This window comes from Contarinia nasturtii, unplaced genomic scaffold, assembly GCF_009176525.2.
Source record: "Contarinia nasturtii isolate CC-2019 unplaced genomic scaffold, AAFC_CNas_1.1 Cnas_scaffold_187, whole genome shotgun sequence".
Taxonomy (NCBI): Eukaryota; Metazoa; Arthropoda; class Insecta; order Diptera; family Cecidomyiidae; genus Contarinia; species Contarinia nasturtii.
Genome location: NW_022197544.1, coordinates 1,205,581 through 1,220,299, shown reverse-complemented (window position 1 = coordinate 1,220,299; position 14,719 = coordinate 1,205,581). Strand labels below are relative to the sequence as shown.

The following is a 14,719-nucleotide window of genomic DNA, read 5'->3' as shown; positions in this document are numbered from 1 at the left end:
CATGAGCAGGATGGAAAATCATAAGAAGGCTTACACGCTCTCTATGCAAGCCTTTTACATGCATCCACCATCCAAAAAAAAAACAACAACCTAAGATATTGTGTTTTGCGAGTGTGTACCGCGCGCGGTGTTCGCATATGGCACTTCTTCGCATTTTTCATGGATATCCGATTTTCCTTTCAGCTATATAAGACAGCATCTTTCCTCCGATCAGCATCATTTCAATTTGTGTGCTCGTCCATAAATAACAACACATTTCGCGTAATTATAATTATCATCGTCGCTGCCAACCAATAAATAACACACAAAAAATCGCTCCTGCTCAATACAATCCGAATCTTGTTAGAGCATAATACATAATACGTGTAACGCATTCAGATTAACAGACAAACTACGTCAATTAGCACATTTTCAATAATAGTTTATTGGATTTTTGTCGCAGTTTTGGTTTTTGTTCTTTTTGAATTGAAAAGAGTGTACAATTCAAGCGAGTAAAAAACAGTGATTTGAAACGTTGTCAATAAAGTTCATAGTTAGCAAGCAATTGAACCAAGGAATCAGCATATTTGTGATATTGCTGGGAGTTACCCGTAAAAAAAGTGTCATATTTTTGAATTAATTTTTTTTGTTTAGAAACAAAACTGTCGATTTCAACATGAAAGTGGTGAGTTCCTTTTTTTCATTTTCTCTTTTTCTTTGTTTAGATTCAATATAAATCGATTCGCCTATAGAGACATTTCATAGAATTTGGGTGATTAAGAACACTATACTCAGTGAGATTTATATTTATATATATATTTCTCAGTGAGATCAAACCGTTGTTCTCATCCTTTTCACAGCCAATTTTCTAGCATAATTTTCCCGATTATTTATTTAATCCACAGCAAGGTCTAATTCGTGTTTGATCTTCCAAGTTCCATATCAATACAATTCAATGTTATTTTTATATGAAAAGGACACATGATGATATTAATATTTAATAATGTTCAATTTTTCTGATGATTTTTATTCAAAACAACAACAAAAACAAAATATACCAGCGAAACGTGAACATTTTTAAAAGCATCTAATTATAATGCGCATAAATGATCAGTTGAATTGAATGCGATCGAGAGAAAGAGAAATAAACCGAATCGGTTTCGACAATTGATTGAGCCCGTGTTTGGGAGAAAAAAAAATCGGGCGCGCGATTCAAATTGAAAATGCCATTTTTTCGATTTTAATTCGTTTGGCATGAATAATGAAAAGCGTGAGCCATTTTAACTCACGTCAAAGTCGTTGTTTTTCATTTAACTTGTTGATCTAGTTTTTTTTTTCTTTGTTGGTTTTCGATTTTTGATGCCATCTCGTGTTCGCACACAAACATATATATACACAGACACACTTTGAATGCATTTACACATTTCTTGCGCTGTTCCATTTTTTTCTCTCTTCATTCGCAACAAACAGAATCATAGAATAAATGTCGTGAGAACAGAAAAACTGCGAAAACAAAATGAAAAAAAAAAAAAAGAATTGGCAACACACGACAATAAATAAACACACCGCATTATACATTTTCCTTTGGAATATAATGAGATGAATTGAAAACGGGAAGAAAAATCGAAAAGGAAAACAAATTGAAACGCGTTCAAACAACAGCCGCAAACAAAAAAGAGAGAATAATATAGAAATGTGGTAACAAATTTAAGCGCAACGGTGAACGGCAGTTCAGTTTAGACAACAATTAGACAATGAAATTAATGATACCGCGTTTCATTTGGCGCGATGGTGGTTCACAAAACTGGAAATGGCCAATGTATAACAATGTTCATACACTTATTGCACCATTAATATATATCGATGTGTATGAACAAAATGTGTTGAACCGTAACAAAAATGGCCCATATTTCTTTCTTCTTCTTCTGTTTCTCACTCTTTCTCTTCTCTCTCCCTCACGTCTTCTGCTTCTCTCAATCTCAATACAAAAACCAAGTACAAATGAAAAATTGGCATAAAGTCCAAACTGGTAATTTACATTAATGCTTCAATTATGGAACAATCATAGCAACTCAATTAACAGTTTTCGAATGAATGAAACGAAGAGCGAAAAAAAAGAGAATCCATTACGCATTGCATTGCTTTTTATTGATTGTGTTCTTTTTTTTGCTTTTGCCATCGCATAATGGGACACAATGTAATGTACATTGAAAACATCGCCGAAATACAAACACATACTTATCGAAATTAGCATCCCGAATTAATTCCACATTAATTATGATGCAAAAATTGTTCGCATTCAATGAAATGATGATGTGCATCGAACGACACTTAACAGTCGATTCTTAACCAAATAACAATTCACGAAAACAAGTGAATTTATGAATTAATGTGATCAGTAGCGCATCGCTACATAAATTATTCGGCATATTCTTTTTAATGATTAATTTTTATGCACAGTGCCATCATTCACCATGCAAGCAGCCCATAGAGTGTGTGTGTTCACAACCACATAATTCGCACACATGAATCGAACCAAAGTGAATAAGAAGAGAAGATAGACACAATAAGCATACGTATCGAATATCATCAATAGACATTAGATTGGCACGAATGTATCTAGTTTTGATGTTCTGCCGTTATAATTCGTGCTTTTCTTCTTGTTATTTTGTTGTGCATCGTGTGTCTATGTGTGTGTGTGTTTTGCATTGAGCTCAAATGAGCGTTGTCTGATCGCTAATTTCATCATGGAACGTGACTCCGTACACTAATAGAGAGTCGTTGTTGTTGGTTTTTCTTTCGAAAAATGACGAAAAAACCATCTAATACCTGTATTGTATGTGCGCTTTTTTGTACCTTGTTTCCTTTGTTCTTCTTCGGCACTTTTTTTCTGTATGCATTTTTTTTTTTTTTAGTTTTTTTTTGTCTCTTCTTTTCGTTCGCCAATTTTTATTTTCATTCAGTTCCATATTCGGCACATTGAAAACGACAATGAAATAAAAGGTATTCTTATACTAAATGAACTCGATCGAATGAAATGCAAATGCATACCATGTGTGTGCCACCCCATACGAAACAATGATATTCTTTGGCGGTCGTACACAGTGTTGTTGTTCTGTGTTGCGTACAGAGCAATCAACACAACGATTCAATGAAGAATGAGAAAAAAAAAAACACTTTTCTTACCTTAGCTGGCTGTAAGATAGAAACACATGCAAGAGAAAGAGAACACAATAAATGTAAAAGAATTACAAAAAAAAAAAAATATTGCAAATCGGAACAATAAAATCTAAAAATATGCGCCCGAGAAAGGAAAAGTGTAGAAAAATTTGCGATCCGCACGTCAAACAAACATGAATATTCAATAATAAAGATGCGAAGGCCTATCGAAAACTTTGTTCAAAGTAAAATATCGGTATGTATGGCCATATGTTTACACATCGTTTACAAGTTTGGTCTGGCTTTGGTCCATTGTTTGCATGATGATATCCACCTGAATATGTCCAATGTACACATTCATTTTGACGTCAATGCCTTTCTGATGCTTGAATGAATGTATGTTTGAATACATGCATCCAACTATATGTGTGATTCCATCGATAAGGATTATTGTCATCGTCAGGTATCGAATGCATATTCATTCTTATCTGATTCGGTGGTATCCAAAACTTGGTATGTGTTTTAGAGCGATGAGCATCGGCCACATTTTTTCCCCTCAAATTCCCATAAATCTGCCAGATAATCTGATAGTGTGTCAATGTAACAACTGAAAATTATGTACAGCTGCGGTGCATAAAAAGCTGTCGAAAGAAAATCATGTTACACACACACATCGTTTGAAGTGTCAAATGAAATGCCTGCAAATTATGTTATTCGTACGAATTTATGCTAAAAGGTGTATGCATGCCAGCGTTTGCATACATTAGACGAATTGGTTTTCAACGTAACACTCTTTTTCTTCTCGTATAGCATAATGATGATTACATATATCTATGTCTCTAATCACTTGCCCATCTCATGTTTCTGCACGCTTGAACTATTTATTTCAGATTATCTTTGCAACATTATTAGCTGTGTGTAACTGTGCAAAGTTAGACAACACATATTTGCCACCACAAGATGCACAAAGCTCAGGCGGAAATTTTGGTTTGGCGCCACCAGATCAAAGTAATGGAAATGGTAATAATGGATTCAATGGAAATGGAAATGGAAACGGTGTACCACAACAAGGCTTCGGCGGCGGTAACCAACAGCCACAAGAATCGCAACAACCACCAATTGCAATTTTATCCTACGAAAATGAACCAAACTATGGCGATGGCAGCTACAAATACTCTTATGAAACGGGTGTGTTTATAAATAAAATGATTTACCCAAGAAATATAGTAGTTTTGAGTAATATATGATGAAAACGTATTTCCGTTTTTGCGGTGTGCAAATGATTGCGGCTTGTTTAACAAATAATTTCATCTGTAATATGTGTGTTTAGAGAACGGCATCAAAGCTGAGGAACAAGGCGAAGTGAAAAACAAAGGCACTGACAATGAAATTCAATCGGTTCGAGGCTCATACAGTTACACTGGACCAGACGGTGTCTTATATACTGTAACATATGTGAGTTTTTTGTTACTTAAAAAAAAAACTTGAATTAATCACTTTATTTTTATTTATTTTGCAGATTGCTGATGAAAATGGTATTTTATTCATTGAATTTCCATGAAATAGAAACACATTCGGTTAACTTTTCTTGTCATTTTAAATAGGTTTCCAACCGCAAGGAGCACATATTCCAACCCCATCACCAGCCATTCAACAAGCAATCGCTGAACAACAAGCTGTAAGTCATATTTTTATTACGGTGCTGAATTTGGAAACTTATTCTTTTGTAATTCTGATTTTTAAAAAAGGCTGCTGCTGCTGGCCAAAATGGTAATAACGGAAATGGCAATGGAAATGGCAATGGAAATGGCAATGGAAATGGAAATGGCAATGGATACAATCCACAAAACGATTTTGGTAAGTTTTTAAGCATCACAGTTCACTCACAAATGAACACAGCTGTTATTGGCACCGAAAAAGTGTCCGCACTTATGAATATAAGAAAGAGAATCACTTTTTTATAAAAAAAGTTCCTACGCCTTTAACAATTCAAGATTTCAATTTTTTGTCCAATTGTCATCTAATTTCTATATATTTTTTGTTCTTTCTCACATTGAAAATGTGTGCAGCTCCAAATGGAAATGGCAACGGTAATGGCAATGGATACAACTACCAACCACCACCACAAAATGATTTCGCCGGCAATGGTAACAATAATGGAAATAATGGATTCAATGGTTATCCAAGCAATCGACCACAAAATGATTTCCAACCAGCTCCCTCATATAATAACCCAAACAACCAATACATACCTCCACAAAACGATGCACCTCAACCTCAACCACAACCTCAACGACCAAACAACCAATACATTCCGCCAGCTCAAAATGGTAATCGTCCAAATGGAAATGGCAACGGCAACTTCAACCCACAAAGCGGATATAGATACTAAGAACAACACGCTGCTTTTCAACAAACAAATAAAATCAATGTGCTAACACGGTCGGCAAGTGAAACAAAAAATGAATTAAAGAGACAATACACAACTCCTTCAGGCTATACGTTCGATTTCCCTCCAATACGTTACCATAAGTCTATAAGTTTTATCTTTCTTTTTCTTCTTCATCTTATTTTCCTTCTTTCATCCTTATCTTTTAAGCGCGCGACTATTGCCAGTGAAATTATTTTTTAACTAAAGAAAATCCATAAGCAATTTCAACTAAAGAACAAATAGAAAAAAACATATGTTCGAGCAAAAACTATATAGTACACTGATAAAATACTCATTGAAAATACATTTTTGATATTTAATTGACAGAGTGATGTAGCGTGATGAGCTAAATTAAAAAAATTGTTAACCAGAGTGATGATTGACATTGGAATTTCAACAACATTATATTGTACATAATCTCAATCTAAATCACAATCACTCATAAATAATTAAAACCAATTTGATTTAAAAAAAAACCATTTCGTTACACATTGTTGACACTAATCATTTAATCAAATTAATAATTGTCAGAATTTTTGCTATCATGAACAAAGAAAAAAAAATATAATTGTATTTAATTGAAATATATTATGTTGAATAAACGAATCGTAAAAATTTAAGAACATTTTGTTTTCCTTTTCTCAATTACACGAAATAAAAATAAAAAAAAACTGCAATTGAAGAAACCGCAAGATACAAACATCACAATTGCAAATCCATTGCTTTTGATGAATTCAATCAATCCGAACAATGTAAACAATTTAAACGAGGTGTTAATAGCTGCCATAACTATAACAAAACTCTCAATCGAATGAGATTGCACTCAAGTTCAAAATCACATCGATTTCACTCACGCCACACAACATACATACCACACGTTGTGTCATATTTCATTTCTTATTTCATTCGTCTCTATCTCAGCTCGCTGTGTGAGTCTGTTATTGTTTGTACGGCATTGCTGCCAAACATCATCATGCTTCATTTATCGAGTAACAAAGACGGCGAGTGATACTCATTCAAACCACCGTTAAACTACCGGTTATCAAGCAGGTCGTTCGAGCACAGTAATCCAAGTATTGTGCAATCGCACAGTGTGCGCCGCACACTCAGTACCCAGCAATGCCTTTTTTATCAACTGTCATACTCTTTATTATTGTTTGAATACGACCGCTCAAGGTGAAGGTGATTCAAAGAAAGTTGAACGACGCGTGATCATGTCTGTGAGTGGCATCACAGCCATTGATTTTATTGAGAAAGAAAATACATATACACACACACACACCATATTATGTGTTTCTGAATGAAAACTCGTTTTTATCGAAATCGAAAGTTACTCTCTCTCTCTCTCTCTCTCTCTCTCCCTCTCTCTCTTACTCGGACTTATGCAATATCGTTAAAGTTTTGTGTAAGATGCAATATGTTTGTTGATTGGAATTATTTTAAACTAAATCAATTCAACAGGTGCTTTCAATGTAACTTTCAAAAAAGAACTTTTTTATGTTTGTTCATTTTTGGCAATAATTTCTTGAATTATAAAGAAAAACTGTGTAGAAGAGAGATTCAAACAAAGTTACCACTAAAAATGTTCCAAGCTCAATGAGAAAGCGCCAAAAGTTATACAATCAATACAGTTGAAAATGAATTAAAGAGATATAAATTTAAAAATGAAAAGAAAACACTTTAAATTGAATGAGTTTGCACTACCGACGCATGAAACACCAATAAATAAATGTTTCATCGTTCATAAAAGTCTTATCTAAATTCGGGAGAAATATTCGCAGAAAAGCTTGACATCAAAATTTCTTCAATTGAGAGTGAGATCATAGCTTTTGATGTTATAAAGCAAAGCACAATTCAATGAAGCGCATGGCGATGAGAACAGTATCGCATTTACTTCGTCTTCGAATGAAATGAAGCAATTTCTTAAATCTATACTATAAACACGGTACACGAAATGTAGCGGCTAGAACAACGCAATCAATTGGCTTTTCTATGAGCAAATTTATACAAATAATTCAAACAAATTATTGGGTCAAAGGTTAAATATCGAAAATATTACAAAATTTGCGGTTTCGATGATTTCGACCGACCAAATTTGTGGCGTGAAATGTATTTTTTTTGATGAAAAAAGAATACGCATATTCACATAGCGGCGAGAAAAAAAATGAAGAAGAAAAAATAATGCTAGCAGAAAAACTGGATTTTTGATGTGAAACACACCATTTTGCATTCACACAAATTAGCCATTTGATATTTAAGATCTCTGAAATTCAGACGCAAATATCGGCAAAAAAAATCGACAGCAACAACCACAACCACATGAATGTATAAAAAACAAAATTGTAAAAAAATATGATTATTTGAAAGATGCTTAAAATTGACCGAAACGGTTGTTTATAATGTACACATTAACTGAACTTCAGCAAATAGTTTTTTTTTTCTTCTCTCGTTTCCAAGAAATTACATTTACGACGTTCCACATTTGCACCAAACAAATTGAATAATGAATTGAGCTGATTTTACGTTTACAAAAAAAAAAAAAACAAGGTGCAAAATAACATGCACGCTGTCTTCACGTAATGTCAAAAGCGTTGTTTCACATTATTTTATATTGTACGGAGTCGGTTATCAAATATGTATTGAATAGGAGAAAAATCAACAATTGATACGATTCTTTGAGATATGAATTGACTTTTGAAACTCAGCGGTTCAGCAATTGAACCTGTTGTTATTTCCTATAGCATGTTAAGGACATGTTTGATGCACAAAGAGATAGAAATATGATGATTTCCACATATTATGATGATGGAAATCATTAAAAAAACAACTTAATAAATATATGCTTGATATATTACCGTGTTTGATCAGTTTGTGCATTTTAAATATGTGAGACGATGCCAACGGAAGAGCGCAGGCAAAAATATTCTGACCAACTGATCGATCAATTCAGAATATATGATCAAGTTACGATTTTGATTTTTATATAACCAAAAATCGATTAAACATACTTGATATGAATTGGTTTTGCACGTCATCAAAAAAAAAAAAAAAACGAATGAACATTGATTCTACAATTTCTGGACGATTTTGGTAGCTTTTGAACTAATTTTGCTTTTTAATTTGTTAACAATTAGCAATTGTCATGGCATGAAAGCGGATGTGTTAACAAACACTTTTATGGCCACTGATGAATTTTTCGATGGTTCATACAAAAAAAACGAGATAAACTAAAAGTGATCGATGCCGTAATCTATGTTATAAATATGCATACAGATGAATATGTGGTATCCATTGGTTTCCAGCGAATACATTAAAATTTGATGGTAATATGAATGACGGAGAGATATTTAAGTGACGAATAATATAAACATGGTCGTAATATTCAAAGTCAGTTTCAATCACTTCAATCAATAATAAAATATGGAACAAATACCAGTGATAATAATCAACAGGGTCAAGCAATATGACATTAGAAAGAAACGCACAATTTATGAATCATTTTAAAAAAAGTTTAAAAAATGACGTTTATCGACTGCAACTTAAAAAATGAGATAGATGATTCACACAAATTGAATAATTTTGTTGCACCCTGATGTATGAATAAATCAACACCGAAGTCAGTTATTTTTTTTTGTATTGATATTTCTTTCGTCATTCACTCTGAATGCATCACTCTAACGGAACGAGATGTACACGAAGTGGTGATATATTCGAATTCAATCCATTTGAATCAATTAGCATTGTGGATAGACAAACAAATGAAGTAGAAAATGATGAAATTGTTGAAATCAATCCTAATTACTTGGCAAACTGGAGCAATTATATATAAGTTATGGCACTTTTGATGCCTTTTTTCAGATAGTAGAAAACTCTACCGCGATAATAAATACTATATTAACAATGCCCATCAATAGTTGCTATTTGTACGTAATTCGATTTGTGTGATCACAATTATTTTTGCAAACTCAAATGTGACTCTCTGTATGTAGAATCTAAATTAAATATCAATATCGCTAAAATACTACGATGGAGATTGTTTTGAAGGCGATAAAATAGATTTGGAAGAATAAATTAAAATGTTGTGTTTTATTTAAAGATTCCCGGTTATGTTTGGGCACATTAGTACTTGAATTTCATTTCAATATCAACAAAAGTGTTCAAATCACATTCTGAATTCTCACCAAAAAATTATTCAATGTCCTTCATTGCTCTCACTCTTCATTTTGTTCAGAAATCAAATTGAATGAGTTCGGTCTTCCAAGAATAAGATAATAATTTGACATTTATGCTTTATGTATATATGCTCTTCGTCGTGAATAATTCATATTGATCGCCCACCAAAAAAAAAGCTTCTCAGACGCCATATCACAATGCCCAATATGGTGATAATCGGCGAAAATTTAATGAATTCCGTTGGACTCCAACATATTAGATCAGATATGTGCGTGTGCAAGTTGAGCAACTATGTTCGCATCACTAGCCACACAGTAAAATGATAATTCGATTTTTTTTTTATAATCACATTTTATTTGGTCATGTGTCAAGAACATGAAAAATGAAAAAAAAAAACAGTTTAACAAAATGCGTAATATGTTCAGTATCTTTCGCTGCTAACAGCATCAAATACGTCATTTGTGATATTCTCTTAATGAAGAAGAAGAGCTAGGTTTTGATATCCATCTATTTAATAACCATCGAAGAAGAAGAAAAAAACGGGCAATTTAGTTAATTTATTCATGCAAAATTCGAGTGGTTATTATCTCGTTTTAGAATTTGACGATAATAACGCCAAAATTAGAGACGAAGTTTTGTGTCGTCGTCGTCGTCGTCGTCGCTTTGGATTTTGTCGCATTTACTCAATTTTGTTTATAATTATTGTTATGTCACCAAATATGTAGCAAGAAAGAAGAAATATCGTAATCGGCAGCAACACCATATCGCCCGTCACGTATGTATTTGTGTGAAATTTACGATCAGAGAAAATCAATTTATTAAATTTTTTGAAATGGATTTTGCGAGATGGGCTTGCGCGCGCACTGATGTATCGAAATGACGGTTTTTGGCATGAATGCAATTTGGAAAGAGATGATGTTTGTTGGCGCGTTCATGTGTTCGTTTCTCTGATTCCACTTTCAGAGCCAATAAACTGTGCGACCGAATGAAAGAGAAATAAAAGAGACACCAGCCGCAATTAATAATAAATTAATCAGTGAAACCGTCGCGAAGCGGTGCGTTGTCATACAATCAGTGAATACCAATCGAAGATGAAGATCCATATGAGAAGAAATATATATATATAATCATAAACGGGCCATAGTTTAAAAATGCTCACATATGTCCAAGAATTTCATGTTCTCCGTGTATAATTGCAGCGTGTCGCGGTCTCGTACGACTGAAACACTTCTTGCTCATATTCAAATCATACTTCACTGTTGCAATCTGGTTTCTTTTCCGTCGTTGTTGTTTATTTGTTGTTTTTGTTTTTTTTTTTTGTCCAGCGACAGCATATCTCGTTTACCTTTGACTTGACGATACTGTGGCCAATGTGCACGTTTGCTATTGTTGTTGTTGGTTTTGGGCCGTTTACAATCTATGCCGCAACCACCAAAAGTCGATAAACAAACGTCAAGAAAAATATTATGCACGAAAACTGCATGCGATTTTTATTTCATCTTCTTAATTTACATAATTTTTTGCTTTGTCCACTTAATGCAAGAGAACGAGACAACAAGAAAAAAAAACTACATTTAAATGCATTTAATTGAATGTGTAATATAAAAAATGTGAAGAAAAAGAAGAAACGATTTATAATTGAGTGAAAGAAGCCAAAGAATACCAAGCACATTATAATTTATCGTTCATTGATCGGTCACCGCTTAATGTGTCAAACGATTAAATCATCAAGACTATCTGTTTGCTCTCACGCGCTCATCTTATCGATGGTAATTTAATTGGATTGTAATTGCATTTATTTTCATCGTACAAAGGTGATGATGAAGAAGAAGAAGATACCACAAAATCGTTGACCTTCATTCGTGATTGTATGCTTGATATTCCATGGAAATTCTGTCATTTATCAATTTGCATGCGATTGACATATCTTAGATGTCTCGTGAATTACAATTTTGTTCAAAGATACGAACGGTTCCCGCTATGTTATTTCAAAAATGTTGAACTTCCAAATGGACCGTTGAGTGCATTTTTGCATATATTTTTTTTCTTAATGCTTTCGATTAATGCTTAAATTGATTTCGTTAAAATGGCCAAAGAAATTGATCTATGTTATTGCTTAATTGAAACAAAGACATAAAAATTAATGTGCATCTTTCGACTGAAGTATAATCAAAAAGTAAAGTGTTTCTACAAAGAACTTAACAATGGACAATGACATACAATTTTATGATCGCAAAGAAATGGAAAAGAAGAAAAGCGACCGATTCAGTGGAATTTTTAAAATAAAAAAAACACGATAAATTACGTTAAATTATCGAATTATCGAATATTTGCATACAAGTATAACTTATACTTTAGTGATTTTATACAATCGATGTACAGGTTAAAATGCATTTTTACACAGAAATGCCCATTTCGATGAATACACGATATTTGCAATGACTTTTCTTGGAATTTTATTGCGTGTTATGAAATGCGGAGTAAAATGCAGAAATGAATTCGACAGGTTACACTAAAATCAATACCATGTTGCTAAATAACACATTTCACAAACAATGAATCAGTCGATTATCTATAATTATTATCACATTTTAATTCAAAAATGAGGAAACCATTTTTTGGACTTGTTTGAAAGGAAAAAAATGCTCCATTGCATTTTTAATTCTAATCAGGAAGTTGGAAATTTATAACTTTTGAACAGGTTTACCTAACGAATTCGTTAATGCCATTGCTAATGGTCAAATAAAAATTGGTGCAACATGAACTGGATTTTTCGATTTTTAACATGTTAATTTTGATATATCGCCATTAAACTGGATCAAAAATAAAGCGTGGATTTATGATATGATTTTTTAATGAATTCAAGCAACTATCAATTTTTTCGACTATCAATTTTGATCATCATAACCATCAAATTATATTGTGATAGGAATAATTATACTGCCAACGGTCAATTCTCATTTTCAATAGATTCTAAATTTCTTAAATGTTCATTTTTTTTATTTAGAAGATATTCCTTGTGCTAATTACAAATAAAATAGTATGCACTTCAAGGAGTCCTGCGATTCCTAAGTAAAATTATTTTTTTTCTAAATATCTATAGTCGTTTTATTTTCAACCGGATTTCAAGTCACTTTAATTCGAATCAATTCATATTACATTTATGTCATATCAAGTGCAATTAGCATTCCACAGGTATTTAAGAACTTGGGTAAACATCTTGAACGTCTTCAATTGCGCATCAACGACAAACAAATGTGTGTGTGTGTGCACAATAGGGTGTTTCCACATGAAAAATATTAAAAAGTGGCTATTATCATTTTGAAGAGCGTTAAATTCTGTATAAGATGATTTGATTTTTGATACTGATTGGTTGCCGATGTCACTTCCTGGACTAAAAACACATTTGTAGATTGATTTCATGTCGCATTCACGCAAAAATCTGTAATTGATGAAAATATAAGATTGAACAAAATTAAAAACATGAAAAATAATTTTAATATCAAAATAATTGCCTAAATATTAATAAAAGTAACACAAAAACTCACAATTTTACCACAATAAACCAAAACAATGCAAATTCGCCAATTCATTTGACAGAATGACATTTGAAGCGTGATTCGCTCACGCATGACAAATGACAGGTTATGTGTCAAATGAATTGGCAATTTTGCATTGTTTTGGTTTATTGTGGTAAAATTGTTAGTTTTTGTGTTACTTTTTAAATATTTAAGCAATAATATTGATATTAAAATTATTTTTCATGTTTTTAATTTTGTTCAATCTTAAAATTTCATTAATTACAGATTCTGGCGTGAATGCGACATGAAATCAATTCACAAATGTGTTTTTAGTCCAGGAAGTGACATCGGCGACCAATCAGCATCGAAAATCAAATGATCTTATACAGAATTTAACGCTCTTCAAAATGATGCTAGCCACTTTTTGATATTTTCCATGTGGAAACACCCTAGTGCACAATCTTTTACACAATTCGGGAAAGTTGAAAGCGAGAGCTGTCAATGAAGAAGCACCGTAACAGAGACTCTCAGACTCTCTTATAAAATCAAATGAAAAATATGGAGCAATGTTGGCACATTTTTTCATTGCTGTTAGTTTTATAATAATAAATTGGGTCATTGCTACCCGGCGCAATCAATTGAGAGTTCAAAACCATTGTCTTTTTGGCCGTTTGAAAGGTACCGTTTATTTTATTTTTTCTCGTCTATCGGCCATACCATGTCACGCTACCGAAAATTGTATGATGAAAATGTATTTCAAACTCGACGATTTTTTTGTCACCATCAATATCAAGAGCACGTTCATCATGTAATTGATATTGGTAGAGTTATATGATTTACGATCATTACGCTTATTAATTATATGAAGATTAGTAGCGGTAACAACAGTGCGGGATACACACGTATTTATCTATTTTTACAATGTAAAAATATTGAGATTCGATATTGAAAAATGCTGTTCAATTTCATCAAATGATATGCATGTATTAAATGAAAGATGATCGCAAACCAAATTGCTAAGTTTTTTTTGTGTGATTTCATTCCCATTTGGTTCGAGGCAGACCAGCAATCGAATGTCGAGCTTATTGGGCTGACTGAGTCTCTTATGCTGACTTTTTGATCTGTGTAAATTAAGTTGGGGTTAGCTTGGGTCACGCAATATAATTTATATACATTTCCTAAATGGCATGCAAGCAATAACGATTCATAGGTCAATTTTATTGTTCAATTGGTGTCTTCATTTTTTTTTGGCGGCATGGTGTGGATGCCGTATGATTCTTGTTGATCGTCAATCGAATGTGTCGTAATTTTAACATTAAATAAAACAGCAATCGGTGACAGTGAGAATCAAAAATACCACTGGACACATTTTTCTTCTTGGTACACACGATTTTTTTCTGTATGTATTTGAAACAGTTTGTTTCTTCAACTATCGACAGACGTTGAAAACTAGCAT

General features: G+C 32.8%; 1 protein-coding gene across 1 annotated transcript; it reads left to right on the top strand.

Annotated features, from left to right (window-relative positions):
* Positions 1 to 214: 214 nt before the first annotated feature.
* Positions 215 to 6,085, top strand: LOC116352438 (pupal cuticle protein 20-like). The gene is made up of 7 exons (XM_031785036.1): positions 215 to 664; positions 4,029 to 4,326; positions 4,469 to 4,593; positions 4,658 to 4,673; positions 4,743 to 4,816; positions 4,887 to 4,995; positions 5,208 to 6,085. The coding sequence occupies exons 1-7, from the start codon at positions 656 to 658 to the stop codon at positions 5,528 to 5,530; spliced, it is 954 nt and encodes a 317-aa protein (XP_031640896.1). The 5' UTR covers positions 215 to 655; the 3' UTR covers positions 5,531 to 6,085.
* Positions 6,086 to 14,719: the final 8,634 nt, after the last annotated feature.